We start from the raw sequence: 23,521 nt of genomic DNA, 5'->3' as shown, positions 1-23,521 counted from the left end.
TCGGCTCCGGTCCAAGCCGGGATTTTGCAGGGTTTCGGATGTGCCCAGGTTTCAAAGGGTCCCGTTCTGGTTCCCGCTGTGGATCCCGTTTCCGGCACCAGTCTTGAACTCGTTCCTCTATTTTTAGCTGCCCATCTCCTCCACCGGCAGTCAACAGACCCTCTCAGAACCCCACCCTCGTCTACCTGCTCTGCCTTGAAGCGACTACGGACGATCGCGCGTAAAAATGCTTCTGGCTCGCAGTTTCAGATTCGAACTGATCTCTACTGAGCTGCACAAATGAATACAATCATGGAGACCGAAAATGGCGGGGCGCTGAACAAGACTCCAGCAGCGCAACCGGCCGACGGGCTTGTTGCCTCGCGGCGTTTGGAAGCTGTAGATGGCGCTGATCCAGATGCGACATCACGTGTGACTCGACCTGCGTTAATCCTAGTCCTCACCGTAATGGCGATGCCCGCCCAAAGCAAATAGCGCTGTGATAATCGAGTGAATTACTACCCTCGGAATTTAACAGTTCAACAGAATGAACAAGTATTCAACGAAAACCTCTGCCGTCATGAATATAGGATTTCACGCGTGGCCGACATCCAATGCCTCCATTTCTTCTCTCCTTGACCAGGCCAGCCTTGATCATAGTAAACCCACACATCAGCCGGAGCATCGCTCTGCTCCTTTACAAGTGTCTGCCCTTTGCGACATTGAAATTTGCCATCTGTCCATGACCACTCTTCGCGCTGCTGAGTTGTTGCAACGTTTGCCGGGGAGCTTTGCGAAACGGGTCCATGGCTGTGTGAGCCGTCGGTAGATTCACCGGCGTTGCGTCGCTTTGGCTCGGTCTGTGGGGGCTTAGAACGCCTGCTGGAACGTTTAGCCGGTGGTCTGTAATCCAGCTCCTCTGTTGAACTATCGGATTCCTCGAAGTCCCCCCATGTATTAGAATCTCCATTCGGCGACGTCTGAAACACTCCACTTGTGGTGTAGGCTTCTGTATCCGACACTGCTGTCACGAAACTTGAAGCAGGGCTAGCGCCTGATGCATCACCCGCTAGATCACCTGTCGGTGCTGGTGCTTCAGCTTCAACGGGGTCAGCTCTCTCGTTCGCTTGTCGAATGGCTTCGTCCCTCTGCTCTTTTGCCCAGTCTCTTAAATTCCTATACGCCCCAGCACCCTGTCGGAAAGTCTCAGCAGTATCGGTCATAGCAAAGGATCTCAGCTGGGTCATGTGGTATTCAGAGCGACCCTCTGGCTGTTCTGGCTGAGTCTGATCCATTGCTCTCTCGTTCGCCTGCTCAATCGCCTTGTCCCTCTGCTCTTTTGCCCAATCTCGCGCGTTCCTGAACGCGCCAGCTCCCTGCCGAAAAGTTTCGGGATTGCCGGTCATTCCCCAAGTATTTAGCTGAGTCATGTGGTACTCTGGACGGCCCCCAGGAGTAGATGGCTGAGTGGGGTGGCTGGTGTACATCTGGAGCTGGCCATTGTGGTAAATCGACGTAATAGTATAAGCGTTGTTGTCAGAAACAGGCTCGCCTTTCCCGTATGACTGAAGACTGTTCATGCCTCTCGCTCCCAATACGCCGTCGTAACAAGCCTGTCGTTTGGCCACAGCAGCAGATCCATCTGGCCCCTTGGCCGCCAGGAAAAAGTTTGGCGCGAGGGGAAGGTCGTGCTGCGTTGAAGGAATAATTCTGCCGCCAAGCTTGTCGCGGACTTTTCGAGCGAGCTGTTCCGGGCGCGCGCCGTAGTAGACGTCTGGGTTCCCGGGTTTAAGCGTGCCGTCCGTAAGAGGATCGAGATTGGTGAACGGGATTCCTCCTGAGCGGCATCTCGCGTCCGCGATCTTGCCCTCGATGATAGGAATCACGGATTCTGAAACCTGCTTTTCTTTGGCGGCATCCGCATCAGCCTGCACAAAGTTTTCAAACTCTTTATCAGTAAATTTAGATGGCGAGAGAGAAGGCCAAGGTTACGCTAATCTTTGGTTAATCCCCCCCCAATTATTTAGCTTTGCAGGCATACTGCTATCTAGATATCTATAACTATAAGGATAAACAGCGTTATTAATAAGGTGTTGTTGAAAATCACGGTTATAAACCCTAGTACTTTTTATCTTTATTATATTTATAGTAGGTTTAGTGCTTAAGGGATTTACTAAACCCTATTATTAGTTTTAAAAACTAGACTAGCTTAAGCTTATTATATAATTAGAAAAAGGGATAGGTTTAGGGTACTAGAAAGCGTTATTAGCTTTAGCGCTAGTTAATAAGTATTTTATAGTATATATATTCCTTAGGTCCAACAGGTCTAGACTACTATATTTAGTAAATAGCTTTATATTTTTAAGGGTTCTTAAATCGCAATAGTAAAGGTAGTTAGCGGTATTTTAGGCAGTTTAGCAATTTTTCTTTAACTAAGTAAGGAAGTTTTAAGTAGCCGGCCGGCGGATTTATTAATATAGTAAACAGGGTAGGTTTAGAGTAGCTTAAGTATTTCTTTAGTCTAGCTCTCTTAATACTTGTTTTATTATCCAGATCTTTAATAATTTATCCTAAAATACCGCCGGTGGTTAGGATCTACTATAATAGCTAAGCCTCTGCTTTTTTAATACTAGTTGCAATACTTTATTTAGTTAAAACCGCTCTAGGCGTTAATATTTGCGTGGACCTAAAAGTTATAGTTTAAGCATCTAGTAATTATAAATAAAATAGGGGACTACTTAAGAGGCGGGCGGGGAGCAGCGCCTTTTTAGTACGCAGCTTACTATATCCTGCAATATATATAGGGTTAGCGCTAATAGTTCTATAATAGATAAGCTAGGGCCTTTAGAAAAGTTTAACCGATAATATAGTTTAATAGGATATCCTTACTACTATACCTGCTGCTTACCGCCGTGCTGCTATACTGCTGTGCTGCTTAGCTAAGGGTGTTATAGCTTAGTACGTTAAGAGAATACAACTATATTAGTGCGGCGTAGAGGTGCAGCGCGGTGGAGTTAGTAGAGTTGCCTAACTAGTAAAGGTAGCAGGGTCTATAGTAGCCGTATGCTTTAACCTAGCTTAGGCTTAGTATAGAACGCTGTTAGGTTACGCCGGGCGCCTCTGCTTATTCCTTAATTATAATATAATCCGGCCTTAACTCCGTTTAAATTCCAGAATCTATTAGTAAGTATAGGTAAGTAAAAGTATAAGTTTTACCGGAAACTATATATATATATATATTAAGACCGGGGGTTATAGTTATTTTAGATTATCCGCCTATTTATACTAGCAGATATAGCTCTAAACTATTTAAAAGCTGCCGCCTAATCCTGTAAAGGTTAAGCCTATATATATTTAACTAAGCCTTAATCCTTCTTACTTATAACTTATTACTCTTTAGCTAATTAGAACCTAATATTTGCACTTTAATATAATATAGAACGCTATTTAATCTTTTTATACCCTATCCTCTTAATTTATTTACAGGCTTACTTACTAATATCTTAGTCTAAATCTAGCGGGTTGTCTTACTTTTCTCTATATAAAATTTATTACTGCACCTAAACCTTTAGGGCTTACTAATTCCAACTTACCGATTTTAAATTATTAATTTTAATATATATATATAAGAGGTTAGATAATAGTTAAATTGCAGCTGCGTAGTTAAAGTAGGCGGTGTTAAAACTTGCGGTAAGCAAGGTACACCTAAATATACTAGTATTAAAGAGCAACTAATTATATATTTTTCGGGCTAGTATATAGACTATAAACTATAGAACTAATCTAGAAATTAGGGGTATAGTATACTACTTTCTTTATTAAAATATAATAACTTAGAATTTACTAAGCAAGGTTGTTTTATAATTAATTCTAGTATTGCACTTCTAAAGCTCTATAGATTTTAGACACCTTTTTCCTAAGTAATACCTTTAAACCCTACTATTCTCCTTTATATAGCAGGTATAGCAGCAGCAGGTGCAGCAGTTAGATAAATAGCTATATAACACGCTCCTTTATTACCTTGCTAAGGGGTTAGATAGGCTTAGTTACGCTTATAAAGTAAGGAAATATAATATCTATACTTCTATATATACCTATATTGCTAGTAACTATTTTCTAAGCTATATAGCTGTCGCGCTTAAAGTTAATATAGCAATATATATCTACTATACTCTCGCCGGCCTTATAGTTATTAAAATAATGCGAAAATAAGTATAAGGGTATATAGGGTCTTATATTTTATTAGATAACTTAGTATTAAAACAGTTATTATTTTAATAAATTCCTAATATATATTAGCTATAGACTAATTTTACCTACTATAGAAGTAGTAGAAGCTATATAAAACTATATAAACCTTTTAAATGCTCCTATATTAGTTTTAATATCGAAAACGCCGTTAGTATATACCTAACTTAGAATATATAATAGGATATTACTTTCTAGTTAACCTGTAAAGCTAAAATTAACTAAAGTAATTTTTCCGCCTCTATTCTTTATAATATTGCTAGGACTTATATTTCTATAATAATAGCCTGCAGAATAGAAACGATAAAAAGCATGCTAGACTTTATTCCTATAGGACTATAAATCTAGTAGTTAGAGTTTAAAAAGTATCTTTATCTAATAGCTATAAATAACTTTTTTATTAAGTAAAGGCTAGGTATAAACCGCAACAACAAGTACTTTAAGTATTGCTAATTAATTAAGAATCTTAAACTTATACTATATAAGTATAATAGACTGCTTATCTAGATAGGTAAGTTTAAAAATTAGGAAAGCCTTATTATTAGTAGTTCTAATTAACGCGTGGGAACTATAATTAAGTAAAGTTAAATCTCTCTAGGTTTTAGCAATATAGAGGCTTTGCTAAATAGAAGAAACCTTAATATTTTTAAGGTTAGGAAACTTTATAAAATTAGGGTACTTAGGTAACCCTAACTAAGTAATTAAATACAGCTTATAGTTGTAATTAACAATATATATAACGTATTCCACTACTAAGCCGGCTAAACTACTAAGCCGGCTACTTTTCCTTAGCATAACCAATACTATATTTACACAGCAATATATTAACAACGCAGCGATTATCTATTTTAGTAAAAAGGCAGTATTAATCTTGCGCTTTAAGCCTTTACCTTTAGTTAATTTAGGACTATATAACGCGCTGCAGCAGCCTTTAACGTACAATATTAGCGGCTCTCTAATCGGCTCCACGAAATTATATTTTAACCTTAATTATAACTAAACTGCCTAAAGCTTACTGCGACCGAAGAGCATATAATTATATAATATATCTTTAACCTAGACTTGTAAGGATTTGCGCCCCGGTTATATAAGGTGGCAGATATAGCAGATAAAGTACTAGCTGCGCGTAGTGGGATACTAGTAGGTAAGAACTGGACTTAACAGTTTATATCTTATATAAAGGAGCTTAAAATAGCTTTTAATTAGGTAAAGAACCGCTAAAGAATACTCTAGGAAAACCTAGAGGTTATTAATATATAGTTTACTTTTATGTAAGAGACTATAGCTAAGTATAGTATCCACCTAGATAATATCTATAACTTTAATAAAACTGGCTTTTAAATAGGTATAATTAGTATAATAAAGGTTGTTACAGGTTTAGAGAGATATATAAGGCCTAATTTTATTTAACTAGGTAACTAAGAGTAGGTTACAGTTATCTAGAGCATCTGCGCTGCCGGATATATAATCCTACTATTTATTATCTAGAAAGGATGTATTTATATCTCTATATAGTATAAGAAAGTAGAAATACTATATAATTAGAAGCTCTCTATCTCTAAGAACGGCTGGACTAATAATAAGCTTAGTCTTAAGTAGTTAAAGCACTTTAACACGTATATAAAGGCGCGTTAGGTAGGGTTATATAGGTTGCTAATTTTAGACGGCTATAAGAGCCACCTTAACTAAGATTTTAAGGATTATTATATTAAATAATAAATCCTTACCCTCTGTATGCCTGCGTATTTATTGCATATACTTTAGCTACTTAATATAGTATACTTCTCGCTATTAAAGCTAAAGTACTCTTAATATATATAAGACTTAGCACGCCGACGCGTTTACTATATTAATAAAGAAGGCTTCCTACCAGCCTTTAAAAACGCGTTTTTTAATATGTTTACGTATAAGAACTGCAAGAAGGCCTTTAAGGCCTCTGGATTAGTTCCTATTAACGCACAGGTAGTTCTTAATCGCCTTAATATACGGTTACGGACCCTACTACTAGCACCCCTACTAGAAACACTATGGTAATTAAAGACCCTAAGCAATACGTACGAATTTGGATCACAGTTAAGGCTAGTAAGCAATTCCTTTGTACAGTTACCAACAACCGCCTAAAAAGGCTTCTTAAAGCTTATTAAAGGAGCTGAAGAGATGCTACACGAAAATGTGCTTATCAAAGCCCGGGTTAAAGAGCTTGAAGAGCAACTAGCAGAGATAACCAAGCGTAAAGGTCGTAAAAGAAAGCGAATCCAGACTGGCGGTACAATGGAGTATGGTACAGCAGCGTTGTACGTAGCTGCTAAAGTGTCTGGAGCATCTAATCCACGGAAAAAGGTGGGTAGTAGAGATGGTGCAAATAGGGCTCTACCAGCTCAACGGCGCTGTGGAAACTGTGGAGAGGCTGGGCACAATGCGCGTACGTGCAAAAAGGATCAAGAAGCTTCTTCTGAATCTGATCTAAGTGTGTCGTACACAAGTTCTATAGCTGGTTGCGAATAAATTGACTGCGCGCACATGGTGTTGGTTGTGCCAAGGAAAAGTGGCCGGCTCGGTGGTTTGGCCGGCTCGGTGGTGGAATACGTTATACAACCTATAAGTTTTAGCCCTCTAAGGTGGTGTTACCGGCTGAGCCTAATAGCTATTAACTATATTTCTATTGAGTTCTATATATAGCCGGGAAGCGGGAGATATCCGCTGGACTTCAAGGATATTGGTTTGTATTGAGAGGAAGGAGTACAACGCTTAGAGCGGGCGATAAAACTGGGAAGGATGGCCTTGAGCTCGATTAACTTAATGGCTTGACTATAGGCGAAAGGCGTGGAGCTGGCGACCGAGCGTGGTGATATATTCGGACTAGTCTATGCGCCCGACTGTCTCGACGACAGCAGGTACAGTCTGTGGTTCCAGCTGAAGGAGCGAGTACGTTGCAGTTGAGCGAGTGCGTTGGGTTGAAGGTCTGTGCGGCGTTGTCCACTGGCAGGCTTGAAGTTCCATCCGCTGGAAATAGACGGAAGTTGGATGTTAGGTAGAGTCTATCGACAGAAAGCTGTGTGGTATTGGGATAGAATGCAGAACTGTGAGAGCTGCAAGTGAGCGGGATACGCGAGCGGACCCCGCCAGGCCCGGCTCCTCTGGATGAGGCTTGGCGCGCCAAGCATGCTGACTGATGTAGGGGTCTCAGGTGAGCCATCCTCGACCGTCACACATCCTCGACCGTCACATATCCTCGACCACCACACATCCTCGACCACCACACATCGTCGACCATCACATATTCTCGACCATCGTCGATGGCTACGTCCTACCCCTCGATAAAGCTGAGGTCCTGAAAACGGGCTCAGACATGACAATCGTGTCATACGGCACGCCACTCTATACTTGTGAAGCAGCGATTAAAAAGGCCGAGGCGGATTTCGGGTGCAGCATTGAGCTGATCGATTTGCGGACCATCTATCCCTGGGACCGGGAAACAGTTTTGAATAGTGTACGGAAAACGGGACGCGCTATGGTCGTCCATGAGAGTATGCAAAATGCGGGTGTCGGTGCAGAGGTCGCGGCGACGATCCAGGAGGGCGCGTTTACGAGACTTGAGGCGCCGGTGAAGAGAGTTGCGGGTTGGGCGACGCATACGGGACTGGCTTATGAGCAGTTTATTATTCCTGACGTGACGAGTAAGTCTTTGATCCTGTCTTACATCCCTCAGGTCTTTGCTAATCTAATCAGGGGTGTATCACGCAATCAAGAACTTGCTTGAGTATTAAAAGATGATGAGTAGAGTATGTGGAAGAGTGACCATGGGGTAGATGCCATATATTGGCTTTTAAATTTATTTCTTGTCAATATACTTCGCCGCATGCATAGCTGGTCATCCTCATTACATTACCAAAGTTAGGCGTTGATTCATACTCTGTAACTCGCGATATGCAACACCCAAGAAGTTCCTTTCCAGTGTTAGGAACTGAGCCGTAGCTGCGCTAAGTGAGAGAATTCTGAGCTGAGACTGAGCAGCCTTTTGGGAACCAGTCTTGGGCCCATCATCGATAGCGAATGTCGAGAATGGGATTCTCACTTTAACTCAGAAGGCTCATAAGGCCCATATGTGAGCCTCTTCGCCTGCTAGGCTTCCAGTTTCAGGACCATAAGTCTCGAGGAATTTTACAGTCTAATACCTGACGGCCCAAGCTTGCTGATTTGCGTCACTTTACTATCTACGCGTGGGTAGAGCTACGAGTGGCAAACGGTTTCCAATGTCGTCTGAAGCTTCCCTTGAGGGTTAGCCCCAGGCTCTCAACGGGGCATGGATCAGGCCGTACAGCCCCTTCGAGCATTTCATGGTCATCATCTAAAGGGAGCAAGGGATGAGTACGATACGCGACTTCGATAATACCGACAAGGCAAGTTTAAATGTGGTTTTTATGCGCCATTCGTGGAGCACGCATCACAATGTGTACGAAAGGTATCACCCAAGGACTCGTAGTTTGCTAATTTGCGTAATTAAGCTCGTTCAATAACAAACATATCACTGATCCTGATGTCAGATGGTCCTGTTGATGGCATGCCGGTGGCTTAGAGGCTAGAAAACCCAGATAGGACATCAAGATAGCAGTCTGGAGTGAATACGTTAACTGTCGACCTGACAATGATGTAGATGAAATCCGTTAGCTAGATACGGTGCACATGAACACGACGATATACAGATACAGTTTAAAGAAACATAGACTAAAACAAGCAAAGACAAGCAAAACCAAGCAGAAGTAAGCAGAAATAAGCAGAAATGAGCAGAAACAAGCAGAAACAAGCAGAAACAAGCAACAGATACAGAAAACAAGACGTTTGACGAGGCACACAGTTCGTGCGTTTCTTGAAGCCCCCCACAAATCTCCCGCATGACTTGTCCGCGGAAGTAAGGTCTATCAGTCCAATAGTCACTTGCTTGGTACTTCACAACACTCTAGGCGCATTCTGTAGAACTACGCGCGCATCGACGGTGACATATCCGTCGGCAATGAGTCTCTCAACAAAAGCAACTATCTAGCTTTGGCAATTGGGGGCCTGTAGAGAATGTTAACAATCGTAAAGTTGGTATTACCGGAGGATATTCATACCATTGGGTCAAATGGATTGGCAGCGCGACCTGGAGGCGGCACGACAGTGGCCGTTGATTCAACACGGTCGCGGGCCGTTGTCTCCGTGATCAACGTATCTCCTGGAGTGTCGACAACATATTGGTCATGGACTTGTGCTAAGGGAAGCACCTGATAACGGCGGTTGGTCGATCGAAAGTCGTAGTTGCGCTTGAATTCTAGGAAAAATCCAGTGGCTGGGGATCCAGAGACGTGAAGCATCTTTCCTACAACCTCCTGCCCTGTAGTTGGAATCCAGATGGCCCAATGAGCGGCTCTCTGGCCATTCGTGAAGACAGCCAAATAGATCGTTCGTGCCATTTTCTGGAAGAGATCTGGACGATATGTAATGACAATGTGATATAACAGTATAGACAAGCAGAGATGAGACAGTGTGAGATACAGTAGATGGAGATGTAGATTCGAAATTCAAGACGATGGTGGATAGCGATTGAACAGATGTGATGGACTGAGAGCCTTATGTATCTCAACGATCCTTGACCTCCTTGAAGACTAGCAAGTGAGGAATCTTCGTTTCCCGCGCGGTTCAATTGAAACTGATTAAAGCTAATTTTGCATCGCAGCATGGTATGGACGGCGGAGGCTTGTGATGGCGTCTCAGGCTTTCGCTGCCCTCCACCAAAGAGACAGGAACTTGCTGTGCCTCAACTGTCTGACACAACACGTACCTCATATTACTCCATAGTATAATGATACGCTCTCGTCGGCCGTTGCTCTACCCACTTTGAATCGAAGCACGTGCTGTGCCTCACCTCATACTGAATTTAGCGAAGAGCTGTGCCGCGGCGCGAAAGAGACTAAAACGGAGGCTTTCATTACTCATGAGCTTAAGCTGTTTCAGCAGTTGAGCAGCGCCTCGCAGGTCTGGCGGTATGGCCGTGCTGCCGCGTGTGCGCCCCCTTCCCCTTCCCCCTTCCCCATTTCCCCTCATCCCCGTTACTGTCTTCTTCAAACTGCCAAGCGGCTCCTCTCCAGAAACAACGTTCACAGCGCGTAAGCTGCCGTAAATAGCATCATTGCAAAAACCGAAGACCAAAGCATCTAGCAAGAAGGAAAAGAATGGGGCCCTCTAATCATGAATTTTGAGACCAAAATTAAGCTATCTCGAACCAGCGCAGTGTGACATTCAGCATCCCATAGATGACGTGTAGTAGTCCCATGCGTCCCAGGTGGTTTTGTACTGATCCAAAATCATTGGCAGATATTTCTCAGACCATTCGCCTGAATAGTCACTCGTGAAGTGAGCTTTACGATCTTCCCAGTAGGCCGGCCACCAGCCTGCTTGCTCCCAATCTACGACTGCAACGACTTGAGGCGGACTAGATAGCGATAGAATAATATTGCTTGGATGAAGATCTCCATGTGTGAAAACAATATCGCTATCATCAGGAAGATCTTGGCGGAAGGGCTCTGGGGGTACAGTGTGAGGGTCAGGCATCGGTCGCTTGTGCAGAAAGGTAAACCAATCGTGAAACTCTTTCACGGAGGCGAATGGCCCAGCTTCGGCCATGTACCTTGGGTTGATTGCCCTATCGTAAAGATGGCCCCGTGCGATGCTGCCTGCGCAATTAGTGTAAGCGATTAGATATTCCACTAGATAGGGAGATGCTAGCTTCCTCACCAACAAACGTATCCGAAGAGTATTGTTTCAGCTGGCGTAGAGTATCGAAAATTGTCCGAAGCTCACGACAAATACGCAAGCAATCATTCACTTCCATCTCCGGCCAAGCTTGTTCCAAAGTCCTCCCACTGATTGCCTTCATATAAAGGAAGACCTGGCTGCCGTCTGTACGCCATCCGTAGATTTCGGGAACTGGTACAGTATCTTTGAAGCAGTGTTGAATTGTGTAAAGGCATTGGCCCTCCGCGATGCTTACTTCGGATCCCCATTTGACAAACAGACCCATGGACTCAAACACTGCTGGGGATGGACGTTGATTGTAGCCAGTAGTAGAGACATCTCTCCTCTTATCTCCCCAGCTACTGCCAGCAAGATATTGGGCATATGCTTGCGAGCGGACTTCAGCTGGTGATGGCAACTGATTATAGTGCTGGAAGAAAGTCGAGTGTTCAACATCAAAGTTTATGTCCGTGGGAATCATGGGAGGTGTTGAAGAGCCGGAAGGTATTAATGAGACGGGAGCTGTTGATCTAATTAACGGATGTTCTAGAGGGTCCGAGAGGACGTACTTGAGACTGAATCCAGGACTGATCCCAAGGGCGGATTGCCAGCGATTGAAGAAGGAGTTTGTGCTGTGGAGCCGACAATCGGAAAGTCAATCAAACGCACTAGAATAGCGCACTTGCACAAGCGGGAATAAAGAATTCTCAAAGGTGAGAAAATGATAGAGCTGAATGCAATTGGGTGAATGGGCAAGATCAAGTGGCCTTTGTGAAGCGTGGATGTTGCAAAGATCAAGGGAGCGTGGTACGGGTTGGAGGTTGCAGCCTGGCTCCAGGGGCACGGGCCCCTGAAGCGAGCCAAGACATCCCTGATTGGGCCACCTCTGCCCCGCGTCCGCACATCAGGATTAGATAAGCAAAATAATCTACCCAGGTAGTTTTATGGACCACCTGGGCAACGTTCTTCGCTGGCAAAACCTCCACATTCTCATCTTTTCGCTCCAAAGTCAGCAAAAAGTCATAAATAGGTAAGGTCCATGAACCCACTGGCAGTCATTCTCTAGGACAGGAGCACGCGGTAAGGGTGAGAACCTCCAGGGGACTGCGATGGGATGAGGCGAAGCAGCTGTGCCGCGGCGTCTGCCCGTGAGTGGGCCCTCATTTTCAGGACCAGAACGGAGCTAGAGGCCTCAAGAGCTCTCCAAATTAGGATATATCCGCCGGGGTGACGGCGACAGCTCGGCGTCAAATATTGCCCAGTGGCTACCAACACAACCACACCGAAGCCTCAAACGCGCTCTAAAGCATCCTCAGAGCCATCGTACAAATCTGGGCAATCCGCCAGCGAGCTGTGCTGCAGACTTGGCGAACCACCCAATGAGTCCGACCATTTCCCCTTTCAGCTCGTTAGCCCCGTTGGTTTGCTCTGCGGCACAGTAGTTAGCCTCGAAGCAAGCTCCACACCACTCTGCCACCAACTGACGGGCCAGAAGGCGAAACGAACTTGGTCGATCGACTAACAAGCGCGCGCAATGGCCCCGGGGTTCACAGCTTTTGGACTATCGCGTATTCATTGGTGTTGAAACCGCGTTCATCGGCTGCGGCGTAGCCTTTAGCATCACTCACAATTCTGGGATCCGGAAGCGCTTCTCCGAAACAGAACTGTGGCCACCCCCTGGGTGGCGACCTCCTGAGTGGCGAGCGTCCTCAGCTGCGTTCTGTCAAGCTGACCATCCTCAGCTGTGTTCTGTCGAGCTGAACTTTGTTCTCTACAGCTGATGTTCCACATGGCGAGATGTCTTTCAGCAGCGAACTGACAAGAACTAAACGTATGATGGTTCACAGCCTTCTAATTACCGCAGATTCACTGGTATTCAAACCCCGTCTGTCGGCTGCGGCGTAGCTGTTGGCATCACTCCCACTTTATGGAAACCCTGAAGCGCTACTTCGAAACAGAACCAAACATTCGATGGTTCACAGTCTCTCAGCTACCGCAAATTCATTGGTGTTCAAAACGCATTGATCGGCTGCGGCGTAGCTGTCTGCATCTCATGATTTCTGTAACTCCAAACTGCTAATTTGGAACAGAATGATACTGTTGGGTCTCTGAAATGGACTCAAGGGGTGACCTTTTTTGACTCTCGATGGCTCAATAGCCGACGCGCCTGGCTTCCTTGCCTGTGGAGAACTTCAGCATTGCAGCAGAATGGTTTGGGGACCCTTTCCAAAGCACCATGCATCTAATTTTAGTGCTTCAAGAAAGAGCCGCGCGCGTGCTATATGGCACTGTACCATCGTAGCATTTCAAACCACTTCCTAGAGATATCCTATTGCGGTCACTCAGCAAGATAAATAGGGACATAGTATTTTCAGCTACCTTCGCAAGACAATCCCACCGTTCCACCGTTCCACCGTTCATTTCACGCAGAATTTATTGCTTATCTTCAGAAACCAAACATACTGCGTCAAAATGGGTCTGGACAGTGTGCACAACCGCATGCGTAAGTTTCAGGGCCGCATCCGTGTGATAATGCCTCCATCTTACCTTAACAATTAGAAAATATCAACTATCGCCTTTGGGTCTATCTCCTTCCGATACCCATTATACTCTTCTACGGTAGCACTCCAAGTCTTTCTAACAGTTGCCATTAAGCTAATCTGCATTCAGGCCTGAGTCTTACTAGGTGTGTATCCAACTCCCCAGGAATAGGAAACATATTTGCAGTCAAATTGCAGCCAAGAAATAGCACGACCTCCATAACTGAATTGCGGGTCAACTACTTTGGTAATACTTGCCTTTTAGTAAATTTTGTGAGCACTACTAAAGAACAAGTAGGCATCTGCGCTTCAGTATCAGACCACTCGATCTGCCAATCAAGCTCTGGCAAGACGGCTGATAGGGTCCTCCAATTCATATTCAACGGAAATCTCAGCAGCAGTGATGTATCGGATTCAAAGGAATTAGTTTCCTTCGCTCTTACGGTTCAGTCCAAGATAATTCTTTACCTACTGGCTGTCGCCGGCATTTTGCTCGTCATCGGTCTCTTGCTAGTCCTGTTATTGAAAAGACACTTTAAAGCGGCGCAAACGGGCAAAATGAACGCAGAAAGTCGACGGCAATCACTCAGACGCGCCACTCTTACAGCCATATGGACTTCAGTTGGACTTGCTTTAGCATCGGCCCTGACTGTTAGCCAGGTGACTGCTGCGATGGAGTATATCACCAAAGTGGAGTCAGTATCGACAATCCAGATCACGGCAGGAACGGCCTTAAGTGTTTTACAGTGGTTTATATTCTCATTGTCTGCTTTATTTGCAGCGGGAATATCCAGCATCTTCAAGAAGCAGGGTGGTTTTATCGAGTTGGCTGGCTCGGCAGCCCAAGGAATGTCAGCAGGTGTTGGTATGAAGGCAATGCCTCCTCTTACGGGCTTGCCTCCTCCGGTTTCGTCTCTACCTCCTCCGGTCATGTCTTTACCTCCCCCCGTATCACTTCCACCTCCTCCTCCACCACCCGGTCGTCCTTAGCACTACAAGCGTGAAATGAGTATGATATTTGGATACTTAACTTGTCTCGGGAGGAGGGAGGACTTTGTGAGATTTTCTTTTGTTCTTTGGAGGATGTATGTGTATATTAAGGGAAAAGACGCGTTGGTGCTTTAATTTCTACCGCATGTTTTAATGTTTGGAATTCTATCACGACTTGTGTAATAGAGGTGGATCTGACGGGATTCACGTAGAACGGGCGACTCTGGAAGCCTGCTAATTAGTAGTACTATTTGTATTGTTAAGAGTAAGGAGGCAGGTTAGGCCTACTAAGAGAATCTATATAAACCTATCCTCTATGCCTACCTGCTATATAACCTATCTTAGCCTAATTAGCTATAATAATTGCCCCCCTAAAGGAAGTCGATGTCCTTATTAAACCTCTAATTAACTAATCTAACTAGGTGGTAAAATAAAGGAGTATTAAGGAAGAAGGTGTGCAAGGATTAATCTATAGTGCTAATTAATTAAGGAAGTAGTAGAACGCTTATTAAAAAATATAAGAGTAAAGAAAGCCGGAGCTATAGTTGCTAATTTAGCTAAAGAAAACTAAGGGCTGCTAATTAGGGGTCCGCTAAATACCGTGATAAAGTAAATTAAAGGTTACTAATTAGAGGTCCACTAAATACTATAATAAAGTATACGTAATAGCAGATTAAGGTATATATATTATTACTAGGTCGATAATAGTAATATATTGCTAACCCTTTTAAAATATAGGTTGTTAATAGAGAAATAAAAAATACGTGTATCTAGATAACGCTACTATAGTATAGCAGGGCGCTACTAGCATGCTATTTAACTAAGTAGATCTCTAGCAATCCTTAAAAATATATCTCTAAAAAGGCAGCTGCTGGCAGCTATAGGCTTAGCGGCTCTGCTATAGTATTATATCGCGGCCGTAGCATATTACGCAATAGCCGTATCGATCGCGTTTATGCTTATAAGTTGCCCTCTTTTTCCCTCCTCTCTTAGTCTCTTAGTATATTTAGATAGGAGCACGAGCTATATCTACTACCCCGGGGTATATTAACAGCTTTCCTTCTCTTTTAATCTAACTTCTTTTATAGATTCTTTCTGCTAAAATATTTTCGCGATGTTGGCACTTTTTAAGATATAGGACCTCTTAAGAACAACCCGCTAATCTTAGCGCTTTTAGAGGTAGTAGCCAGGCTATAGTACTAGAAACTTAGTCCTTATCTAGCTCGCCGTCGCAATCTAATTATTATACTAATATATCGCGCATTTCTAGTAGAGGGCTATACCGACCTTTACTTAGTACCGGGCTTACTAGAGTTAATATCTAATATATTATAGGCGCCTGTCACGGTATCGACCGCGACACCCTACCTACCGAAATTCTGCCGCAGATTGCTACAACTCCAGCAATCTGCACCGGCCTACTACCGCTGGCCGGCCTCCTGCCCTGCCTGCCCTGCTCCGCTCCCGTCTCGCTTCCGCTTCCTATCCTGTCCCGCTCCAGCCACCTACCGGCTGCCCCCTTTTCCTATCACCTGATCTGGTAAGGACCTCGCGTACACGCGTGCCACGCGCCGAAACGGCATAGAGGCCGTACGCCACGCGCTCGGCCACGCCCTTATATCCGGTGGCCCGTCTCCCGTCTTCCTGTCCCTTACACAACGTCTTGATTCTCCACGTAGCATTGTACATAGCACCTAATCAACGCTCCTCTTTGAGCCCTCGACCTCTCGCGTGTAGCGCTATCGTGACAGCGCCGGCTATACCTATATTAGCTACAAAATCTTAATATCGCGGGAAGAAGAGGGCGGGTTTAGTTCCTAGGGGGCTCTGGAACTACGTCACACTGGCATATTGCCCTCCTAACTAGCGGTAGTCATGTATACACGCATATATGAGCCAGCGTCCGCCAAGCGCGCTAAACTCACTGCAAAGGAAGCGGCTCTGTATGTGCATCACGTCAACAACGCTAAAATAAATTCTAACCAGCTGTAGAACTTCCCTAACGAGAGGATGTAAATTTGATTGCACCCACCGGATTGGTCAATTTGCCTGTGGTTGATATTCTGTAGACGAGTGAAGTGAGGGTTCCCGTCGAGTTAGATGGGGGACGGCCGAGTTACTCAGCAGATCCCAGGCTGCCAGGCAGCCGTGAAAGCGTTTCAATCCCAAGTGCACACCTCTGAGTACACACCCAAAGCAATACTTAAGATTTTTTGTAAATCAGATTAGAATCATGTCCCACACTATCCGATCGTCTCGGGAGATAGCTCTAATAAGTGTCTGTGACCCTACAGAAAGACGCGGGCTTGAAAAGGTCTCAAAACAAGGACGGGAAAAGAAAGGAGCTAGGGACCAGAAGAAGAATGCGAACCTAAACGGTAAGCTCCAATTTGCTAGGACAGGGCACTCTATAAAATCACTAAATCCTACATAGCACAAGTTCACCCAAAAGTTCCCCGGATGCTTCCCGCAAGACGCTGCAGAACGAATGGCTTTGATTCGGACCACTATCGGTACAAACCTCTAAGCCAAAGGACCATAAGATTGATAGTAATCCACCCGAGTCGAGGAAGTGACCAGCCTTTGTCGTGTCACCTTAACATTGTCCACTTTGATTCAGCACCATCATACGAAGCTCTATCCTACAGATGGGACAAACAAGATGGCGGCGTCCTGTGGTGCTGTGGGAAGCCTCTCAAAATCCGGCTCAATTTGATGAATGCCCTCAACCGTCTCCGCCTCCCCGATGCTCAACGGTTAATATGGGCCGACGCCGTCTGCATTAACCAAAGCGACCGGGGAGAGATAACAGACCAAATGAAAATTATGGGAGAAATCTACAACAAGGCTACCCGTGTCCTTGTTTGGCTTGGGGAAGACACCACCGACGAAGCCGAGCTGGCGCTCGATCGTATTAGAAGCATCTCCAATGGTATCCCTCCCCCCGGAAACTTGTCATGGTGGGGCCCAGTGGAAGCGTTCTACAGTCTGGACTGGTTTTCAAGACTATGGGTTTTTCAAGAAATCGCAATGGCAACCTCTGCAGAAATGCTTTGGGGAGCGGCAAGTATTTCATGGGAAACAGTTGGCCTAGCTTCCACCTCGATAAGGACGCTTCACTGCGGCAAAATGGCGCGTAATCCAGAGTCTGGCATGTTGCATGCGTATCTATTCCACAAGTGGTCCATCAATAGAAACGACTCTCGACGCGAAAGCTTCCTGTATATATTGCAGGTAACCCGAAAACTCAATTGCGAGAAACCAAAAGATCGCATATACGCACTCTTAGGGTTTCATACCGTGGATATCGATGCGACCGATAAAGACTGCTTTTTGCAGCCCAACACAAAGTGCCGCACTCTGTCGGTCTATCGAAAGGTTGCTAGACATGCGTTAAAACGAACGCAGACGCTTGATGTACTATCCGCTGTTCAACACCAATCTAGCGTCCGGAGACCAACCTGGGTTCCAAGGTGGAATATCTCTACCGGTTACACGTTGGCGCCACTTGGTTCGAAAGTCCAAAAATTTACCGCCTCAGAATGCCTTCCGGCTCATTCAATCAAGTGGAAGGGGAGGTGGGGTGGGGTTCTCCGTGTTTCGGGTATTGAATTCGACATTATTGTGGAGGTGGCGGATGTGATTCCTGGGTTAGAAAGGCCTGGTGAGCAAACTGCGGCGCTGGTCGAAGTAATAGCCAAGATGCGTTCTAAAACTATTCCTTACCCAACAGGAGAGCCCCTTGAAAAGGTAGGTTGCTGGACCCTGACGGCAGGTAAAGATTGGTATGGGATGATAGACTCAGGTTGAAAATTGATGTGAACTCTGTCTTATTTCGGGGGCCCGAAGGCCAAACTATATACTACGTAGGAAGTGACTGTATGCATAGGCAGAAGCACTAATTGGAGGCAGCAGTAGGCAGCATTAGGCAGGGTAGGCCACCGTACCCCAACCCCTCTCTGTAGAAGTTGTAACTGGCTAGGCATGTAGGCAGCTACTATGCCAGCAACTCCAAGTCTGTACGTAGGTGACCGTTGAACCGTATGAGTTGTTGATCCTAGGTTGTAGCTGTTACAACCCGAGTGATAGTCCAGGATCAGGATGCATCAGAACATCTTGATGGCTTTGCTGCATTCTGCAGCAACAACGCAGCTGATGTAGACCGACATTTGCCTCAGTTGTCTTTCCGTAAAGATGATGTTCACTTTGTCATGGCGGCTGGAAAGGCCTGTGGGGGAAGAAGGCTGTTCTACACTTCCAAGGGCTATGTAGGCATTGGGCCTGCTGTATTGCAGTGCCGCGACACAGTCTGTGTACTCTCAGGTGGAAACATTCCATTTGTATTAAGAAGGCGAGAGGTACATTCTAGGCGATTGAAGAGAGGGTTTGAGCTCCTTGGAGAAGCGTATGTTCATGGAATCATGTGGGGCGAGGCTGCTAGCCGAAATGTTGACGGCCAACAGAAGCTTTTGACATTTGACTTAATATAGACTCGGGCCGAAAGATTGTGTTTAGCATGGTCTCTGCCCGCGTCCTGCGCACTGGAACATATGACGCAAAGAAAGACCTCAAGCCGATCGGACACGCGCACCCCTGAAGCCTCCCAACCCGCGACGCAAGCGACAAAAGGAGGGAACACGGGAACAAGCAAGATGGCGCTAATGGTGGAGAACACATACCAGATAATAAAAGAGCTCGAAAAGAAAAGGGAAGAAGACCGAAAGAAAATCGCGCAAATAGGTGAAGTTGTCGCAAGATTGTTAGAGAAACTCCAACAAGGGCACGTCGAGCAGAAGGAAATTCACCAGAAAACCCAAGCTTCTATAGAAAAAAGAGAAAAAGAGCACGCCAAACGAATAGAAACTCTGTCTAAAGAACACGCCAACCAGATCAACGAGTTAACAAGAACACTCACCCAGGAAAGAGAAGCGCTTAAGACGGAAGTCAAGGCAATGGTGGATATGGTGGACACGAGACTATCTAAGATACAGACCACCCCCAGCGGAACACCGTCATACGCAAACGTGGCGTGCACGCCACCATATAGCCAGCCAAGCAACCTACAAACGGTCTCCACACACACAACGTCAACAACGCCAACCAACACTCTATACTGCACAGTAGACACATCCAGAGTCGAAGAGGAGGACAGGGAAAAGGCGCAACTGCGGAAGATCAGGCAGACAATAGAAACGGAACTTCGAACAACGGAAGGGAAGGAGAACTGGCGATGCATGGCGGTGCAGCTATCGAGCAGCTCGGTCCTGTGTGGAAAGCCATCATGAATATAGGAGTGACCGGCTGATTAAAAGCACCAATTGGGCCGATCGAGAAGGAGCAAAGGCAGCCATCGAATCCAGGCCGTGTCGAAAAGAACCAAAAAGAGCAGACCAAAGGGAAGAAAGAGAGTCAAAGCAGATCCGCAGGGGTACTTTTGGGGGTGGGCGCATCTAGCTGGCGCGCAGATCCCATATACTCCTCATCCTCATCCTTAGCGTCCGTATCGTGGACCGTAATGCTGATGCGATTATGCAAGCGCCGGCCAGCAGCCCCAGACACATCAATAGTGGTATGTCGGCCGCGGCGGGCGCTACAAGTGTTCGCAACAGTCGGGGCACGCGCAGGCGCAACAGCCGGGGCACGCGCAGGCGGGGGGGGGCATGTCGCCAGACAGGGGCGGGACGTACATAGTTGGCGGCGGAGTCATAACACCAGTACTCTGTCGGAGAGCTGCCTCCACAGCCGGGTAGAGTTCCAGAGTCGCGCTGTCCAGCCGGGACAGCCCGCGGTCGCGATCGGATGGACGGGGGACAATGGCCTGAGTACTGGAAGCCGACGTGTTGGCCTCACGGTTACGAGCAGCCCGATCGTCAGCGGAGGTCGATCCAAGAATGTAAGGCTGGCCAGTGGAGGCGTTGAGCTCACGATTGCGAACAGCTGCAGCGGCAGTCTTCGCAGCTTGCCGCATCTCGGCATGGGATGTCTCTGTAATGCGAGGGGGCTCGAGAACGATGGGCCTGCCGCGGGCGGAGTCATTTGCTTCATGGCCACGAGGGACGGCGGCAGCAGTTCTTGAGGCGCGTCGACTCTCGGCTACTACGCTGCAGTCCTGTTCAGCGCCCCGCCCTTTTCGGCTTCCATGATTGTATTCATTTGTGCAGCCCTCGGTGTAGATCGGGTTCGAATCTGGGACTGCGCGCCAGAAGCTTTTTTACGTGCGGTTGTCCGAAGGCGCTTCAAGGCAGGGCAGGAAGACGAGGGTTATCGGTCGGCCGTTAGATCAAAGTCCTCGAAGAAGCGGCGAAGTTCCTTGATCAGTTAGTCAAGGGGATGAGCAAATTGCGGGTAAAGTGAAATCTAATGGGTGGCGGGGACGGTTTACTTCGTCTGTGTCACCGGGCTGGATGGGATGTCGGCGCGGCTGGCGTTGCGGAGGGTCTGAAGGACCTGTGCCACGAACGTGAGGAAGAAGCCACGCTCCGGCTCCCGGTTGTGTGCCATTACATTGTATTGTCCTGCGAAGGCATTGTAGGTGGCACTGGCGATGGCGAGAGTTTGGTACGCCATTTGTGGATGGGTGAGTTTAATTCGGGGAGCAGCAAATCGAGTGCGCGGGTCGGAGGGAGGTTGTGGAAGAAGGGAGGAGGCAGGCTGGGTTCTGCGAGCAGGAGGCTGAGCGCGCGCGGGCTGTGTCATGTAGCTGTGCCGTGCAATGCAACACCTTGTAACAGCTCGCCCAGCGTTGAGGGTGAATGAGGGGTTGCAATCAAGAGCTGAGCTCTCGCAAGTTTGCTTGGCGCCCAGGCTTCACAAGCCCGCAGCCGATTTAGCTCAGCCTCATCGCCTCGCACCAAAGACGAGAACGAGAATGAGCACCCCAACGATAATCAAGATCCCTCCATCTGAAAAACTAACACGCCCAGCTGTAGCAGTTGGGCGCTTTGAGTGTTACTCCCAGTGCCAGAGCCAAGCCGGGATTCTGCAGGGTATCGGATTTGAGGTGCGGCTGTGCCCAAGTTTCAAAGGGTCCCGTTCTGGTGTCCACTGTGGATCCCGTTTCTGGCACCCAGTCTTAAACTCGCTCCTCTATTTTTAGCTACGCTCTTGTACATCATCTCTTAGTGCTCCACCAGAATTCTAATTTGGATTACAGTTGGTCTCAAGGGAGCGAGCATTATGGGGAGAATCTAGCAATCGCTAGCCGGTAGTCGTCAACTGTTCCAATGTCAGAACATTGCCGCATGGATATAAATGCATTAAGACACACTGCCCCCTAGGGAACTGGCCACCAAGAGGGAAGAGGTCTCATCCGACGGACTGGCCCCCACTTCGGACTTGTCCAACTAATGCATAAGTGACTTATATCTTTAGCAGTTGTATTCCGAGAGCAGTCTACTAGGAAAAACTTAGTCTTAAAAGGAATTTCCGGAACGTTACTAGTATTCTCTTTTAGCAACAACGCATGAGCTCGCAGCGTGCCCGGCAGGAAGTACTTACGCTATGCGAAGAAATCGTTGAAGTCGAGATCGCCCTCCGCGCCTCCGCCCATAGTTATCCTAACCCTCACTGTACTGGCGACGCACGCCTAAAGTAAGAAGCTCGACGATGACTGCGCCATTTCGGCCTCGCCAACCGCCAGCTCCAGAGTCAGCTCGAAGGCTCGAAGATCTCGGGCTGATCCCCCGGCCCCACAAAGAAGATGGCGGGCGACAGGGTTGTATATCCAGCGGTGACGCAGGCAGACTTTGCTGAGCACGAGATATCCCACCCAACATTCAATATTTGTATCGTACTCTCCAGTATGAAAATGTACGGGCACGGCATCGTCCAAAGGAGATTAAGGAGGAAGGGTGGTGTGGTATACACGACGGGAGCAATAGATGTAATGGACGCGAAGACTGGAACCTTGGTCTGAAGTTGTATGCAGAGAGCAGTCAACTGGAAAAGCTCGGCCTAGGAAGGAATTTACGAAGGGCGATGGTCGGCGGCCTCCTGCTGAGGCATAGGAGAGCCAGTCTTAACTCTTTTCACCTCGAAATCTCCTCAGCGAAGCGTACGTTACAGGTCTCCGGAGTGGTCTCGTAAGACAAACGCTGTCCAAGAGGCAGAGAGTTCCTGAAAGTACAGGCGATCGATGCTTTGAGCGACTCACTCTCCTGACTTTCACGTCCTTCCAGTGTTGGAGTTCGGAGTGTCAAAGGCTTTGACTTGGGCGGTCATGGTGGGGCTCCTTCTAGCTCTAGTGGTAGACCTTGGGTCGATGGAACGCGCAGTGAGGAAGTGCTTGTCGTCACCCGGTTGTCCTTGGCAGACGGCTGGCTGGATACAGTATCCGCACTGGAATTCTTTTGCCGGGAGGTGGGGGTAATAGGAGAGCCAGACTCAACTACACCTCGAAATTTCGTTGGAGGGAAGAGGATACATACATCGATGTTGTGGCGATGGGTCATTTTTTTTGTAGCGTGTGATAGCGTACCTGTACTGCGCCTGGGGTCCGATCTGGGAAGCGTTTGAATATCTCCTTCCACTCCATGGCCATGTTTCTCCTGTACGCGAGTAACCGCTCGTCGTCCGACTCCAGCCACGCTGCTCGCTTTCGTTTGGGAAGGCGCATTGTGCCTCTCTTAAACCTCGGATTAGGGTCTATGGCATGAGGCTTGTATTCCGTTGTGTCTTCATCTGTATCCTCGTCCCCGTCCTCATCCTCTTCGCCCATGTGGTTGTCTTGATGGTCTGTGTCATGATTCGCAGCTTCGCTGTAAGAATTGCTCTTCTGCTCTGCACTAAGCACTGTCCGGCTCCGATGAGGACGTGAGTCTGATGCACCGTCGTCATATCAGCATCCCAGTAACAACCATGAATCCTGCGATAACTGGGTCATACGGATGACGTGACCTCTCTCTCCGAAAATGCTGGTGTCAAGCGTTATGAGGTCTGGAGGCAATTTTGACTCCTTGCAACAGACCGTTGCTGTTACAATCGACACAGCCTTT

The 23,521-nt window shown here is 46.7% G+C and overlaps 10 protein-coding genes across 10 annotated transcripts; 5 read left to right on the top strand and 5 right to left on the bottom strand.

Moving 5' to 3' along the window:
* Positions 1 to 557: 557 nt before the first annotated feature.
* On the bottom strand, positions 558 to 1,559 carry BDZ99DRAFT_470955 (uncharacterized protein; the record flags this gene model as incomplete). Its single annotated transcript, XM_033721698.1, has 1 exon — positions 558 to 1,559. One exon carries the CDS (start codon positions 1,557 to 1,559, stop codon positions 558 to 560), a length of 1,002 nt encoding a protein of 333 aa, XP_033582553.1.
* Positions 1,560 to 7,528: 5,969 nt separating this feature from the next.
* BDZ99DRAFT_375460 (TK C-terminal domain-like protein) lies at positions 7,529 to 7,994 on the top strand (the record flags this gene model as incomplete). The annotated part of the gene is made up of 2 exons (XM_033714975.1): positions 7,529 to 7,904; positions 7,957 to 7,994. Coding segments are annotated over 2 exons (414 nt in total), but the record flags the coding sequence as incomplete, so codon positions are not given.
* Positions 7,995 to 9,174: 1,180 nt separating this feature from the next.
* Positions 9,175 to 9,677, bottom strand: BDZ99DRAFT_484552 (uncharacterized protein; the record flags this gene model as incomplete). Its single annotated transcript, XM_033722650.1, has 2 exons — positions 9,175 to 9,264; positions 9,339 to 9,677. 2 exons carry the CDS (start codon positions 9,675 to 9,677, stop codon positions 9,175 to 9,177), a joined length of 429 nt encoding a protein of 142 aa, XP_033582551.1.
* Positions 9,678 to 10,503: 826 nt separating this feature from the next.
* BDZ99DRAFT_377354 (kinase-like protein) lies at positions 10,504 to 11,488 on the bottom strand (the record flags this gene model as incomplete). Its single annotated transcript, XM_033715062.1, has 2 exons — positions 10,504 to 10,937; positions 10,999 to 11,488. Coding segments are annotated over 2 exons (924 nt in total), but the record flags the coding sequence as incomplete, so codon positions are not given.
* A 1,903-nt stretch (positions 11,489 to 13,391) lies between these two features.
* Positions 13,392 to 14,826, top strand: BDZ99DRAFT_565552 (uncharacterized protein). The gene is made up of 4 exons (XM_033727490.1): positions 13,392 to 13,501; positions 13,558 to 13,617; positions 13,669 to 13,785; positions 13,837 to 14,826. The coding sequence occupies exons 1-4, from the start codon at positions 13,471 to 13,473 to the stop codon at positions 14,526 to 14,528; spliced, it is 900 nt and encodes a 299-aa protein (XP_033582549.1). The 5' UTR covers positions 13,392 to 13,470; the 3' UTR covers positions 14,529 to 14,826.
* A 1,587-nt stretch (positions 14,827 to 16,413) lies between these two features.
* Positions 16,414 to 18,348, top strand: BDZ99DRAFT_118757 (uncharacterized protein). Its single transcript, XM_033712500.1, has 3 exons — positions 16,414 to 16,471; positions 16,521 to 16,906; positions 16,963 to 18,348. The coding sequence occupies exons 2-3, from the start codon at positions 16,762 to 16,764 to the stop codon at positions 18,336 to 18,338; spliced, it is 1,521 nt and encodes a 506-aa protein (XP_033582548.1). The 5' UTR covers positions 16,414 to 16,471; positions 16,521 to 16,761; the 3' UTR covers positions 18,339 to 18,348.
* On the bottom strand, positions 18,328 to 18,612 carry BDZ99DRAFT_457571 (uncharacterized protein). Its single transcript, XM_033718714.1, has one exon. It carries the CDS (start codon positions 18,512 to 18,514, stop codon positions 18,359 to 18,361), a length of 156 nt encoding a protein of 51 aa, XP_033582547.1. The 5' UTR covers positions 18,515 to 18,612; the 3' UTR covers positions 18,328 to 18,358.
* A 223-nt stretch (positions 18,613 to 18,835) lies between these two features.
* BDZ99DRAFT_118734 (uncharacterized protein) lies at positions 18,836 to 19,928 on the top strand. Its single transcript, XM_033712499.1, has one exon. The coding sequence runs from the start codon at positions 19,079 to 19,081 to the stop codon at positions 19,811 to 19,813; it is 735 nt and encodes a 244-aa protein (XP_033582546.1). The 5' UTR covers positions 18,836 to 19,078; the 3' UTR covers positions 19,814 to 19,928.
* Positions 19,929 to 20,746, top strand: BDZ99DRAFT_118760 (uncharacterized protein). The gene has a single exon (XM_033712501.1). The coding sequence runs from the start codon at positions 20,044 to 20,046 to the stop codon at positions 20,602 to 20,604; it is 561 nt and encodes a 186-aa protein (XP_033582545.1). The 5' UTR covers positions 19,929 to 20,043; the 3' UTR covers positions 20,605 to 20,746.
* On the bottom strand, positions 20,704 to 21,263 carry BDZ99DRAFT_118732 (uncharacterized protein). Its single transcript, XM_033712498.1, has 2 exons — positions 20,911 to 21,263; positions 20,704 to 20,837 (listed from the first exon to the last, which is right to left on the bottom strand). The coding sequence occupies exons 1-2, from the start codon at positions 21,222 to 21,224 to the stop codon at positions 20,804 to 20,806; spliced, it is 348 nt and encodes a 115-aa protein (XP_033582544.1). The 5' UTR covers positions 21,225 to 21,263; the 3' UTR covers positions 20,704 to 20,803.
* Between the last annotated feature and the right edge of the window lie 2,258 nt (positions 21,264 to 23,521).

The sequence above is a fragment of the Mytilinidion resinicola genome (genome assembly GCF_010093595.1).
Source record: "Mytilinidion resinicola strain CBS 304.34 unplaced genomic scaffold BDZ99scaffold_2, whole genome shotgun sequence".
In the NCBI taxonomy this organism is placed as follows: domain Eukaryota; kingdom Fungi; phylum Ascomycota; class Dothideomycetes; order Mytilinidiales; family Mytilinidiaceae; genus Mytilinidion; species Mytilinidion resinicola.
Note: the sequence above shows the minus strand (reverse complement) of the source record. Positions and strands in the feature narration are given on the sequence as shown.